We start from the raw sequence: 1835 nt of genomic DNA, 5'->3' as shown, positions 1-1835 counted from the left end.
TAATTATTATTGATGAGTTTTAGTTAGTGATTCCCATTATTATTAATATTAAAATAAGTACTGTAAATCCTCAAATAAAAGCCGGGTGCAAATAAACGCTGGGTCAGCAATAAAATGGAACTATAAATATGCAAATGTAGCATACAAGTATAACAGATGCCTTTTAGATACTTGGTTAACCATCCTGAAGTCACCTGCCTGAGGTCCCGAGTTCGAATCCTGCTGTTGACTCAAGTATTACTTTCTTTTTCACTTTTTTGGAGGTCCAAATGTCATTTTAAGAAATAGACGCCCTGGCTTTTATTTGAGGATTTACAGTAATAAAATTATAATTATTAATGGACCCCTCATTATTAATAACACTAGTGACATTAATAGCATCATTAATATAATAAGTATAAACACCTCAAAACAAGTATAGTGATGATACTTCTCTTCTACAGCAACTCTACCTTTATAATAACTCGTATCATAGGAATCTCACAGGAATCATTATTGATAGTACAATAATCATACATGCACATATACTTATTTAATATTCTTTCTTAATAATGAATGGTGTATCATTTATAGTATGTTGAGTAATAAGGAATGGGCAATTAATTCTTGATTTTATCTTGACTAATTATTATGTGATACTTTGGTTTAGATGTCACATGTCTCCACTCCTTTTACAGTTATTATAATATTTCTATACTTGATGAAGCAGTTACTGGCGTCACAGGGCTGGGCATTATGCTGTGAAGGGAATCAATGAATTTTTTAGTATTTTGTTTTAGATTAGCATCACTTGTTCACTATTATAGTGACAGCAGGTTAGTCTTGTCAATGTGGCTGGAGCAGATTCCCAGCCAAAGGAAATAATACGCTTACCTGAGGAAATTTCTAAAGGCACTTTATCTGGTCAGTCTAAAGAGGACAACTCTGGTATACAACATGTTGATCAGCCAAATGATACTCCATTAGATGTTGCTTCTCAGTCTGAAGAGAATGGATCTGAATGTAGAAGTTGAAGAAACTGAAGAGGAAAGTGAGGAAATTAAGCAAAAGATAGAAACACTGCGTCAAAGAGAAAATCCAGTCAATATATTAGTTATTGGTCCTACTGGCTCAGGAAAATCAACACTTATTAATAATATGATGGGAGGTAATGTAGCAAGAGTTAGTCATAGTATGGAGTCAGGGCAGTCTCTAGCTCAAGTACATGAAGGGGAACACAAGGGAATAAAGATAAGGGTTTATGATACTGTCGGGTTTGGTAATAGTGAAAGCCAAGTTAATTCTAGTATTTTAAATGCACAAGGCAATTTCAATCTAGTCCTCTTGTGTATAGATATTAATGGGAGAGCTAATCGCAATCTGCGAACTATTTTATCTGATCTTAAATCTAATTTGCATATTGAATTATGGAAGCATTTGATTGTTGTACTCACACATACAAATCTTTATATTGATCAGCAGAATAAGTCAGTAGCTGAGAAGAAAGCAGCTGTAGAGAAGAGGATTACCGAATTTAAAAGACGCATGTATTCTTTGATTTCTAGTCATGTCAATAGGGATACTTTTGATAAAATAATATTTTGCACTGTTGGAACTAGGAGGGATAGAGAAATTAAACCTCTGTTAGAAGAGAACTGGCTCCACTCATTGTGGGCATCATGCATTGATTGATGCAGTGAAGAGTCACAACCTTTTATGATGGGTTATGCTGAGTATATTCTTGGTAAAAGATCGTTTCGTTCATACTATGCCAGGTTCAGGAGAAATCAAGAGAATCTGAAGAGTCAAGATAATCAAGGGAATGAAGGAGGTCAAGAAAATTGGTGTCTTATATT

The 1835-nt window shown here is 34.2% G+C and overlaps 1 protein-coding gene across 1 annotated transcript; it reads left to right on the top strand.

The window, feature by feature from the left end:
• The first annotated feature begins 990 nt into the window (after positions 1–990).
• LOC109590751 (tRNA modification GTPase MnmE-like) lies at positions 991–1671 on the top strand. The gene has a single exon (XM_020006629.1). The coding sequence runs from the start codon at positions 991–993 to the stop codon at positions 1669–1671; it is 681 nt and encodes a 226-aa protein (XP_019862188.1).
• Positions 1672–1835: the final 164 nt, after the last annotated feature.

This window comes from Amphimedon queenslandica, unplaced genomic scaffold (assembly GCF_000090795.2).
Source record: "Amphimedon queenslandica unplaced genomic scaffold, v1.1 AMPQUscaffold_9536, whole genome shotgun sequence".
Taxonomy (NCBI): domain Eukaryota; kingdom Metazoa; phylum Porifera; class Demospongiae; order Haplosclerida; family Niphatidae; genus Amphimedon; species Amphimedon queenslandica.
This window is presented reverse-complemented; position numbering and strand designations above follow the sequence as displayed.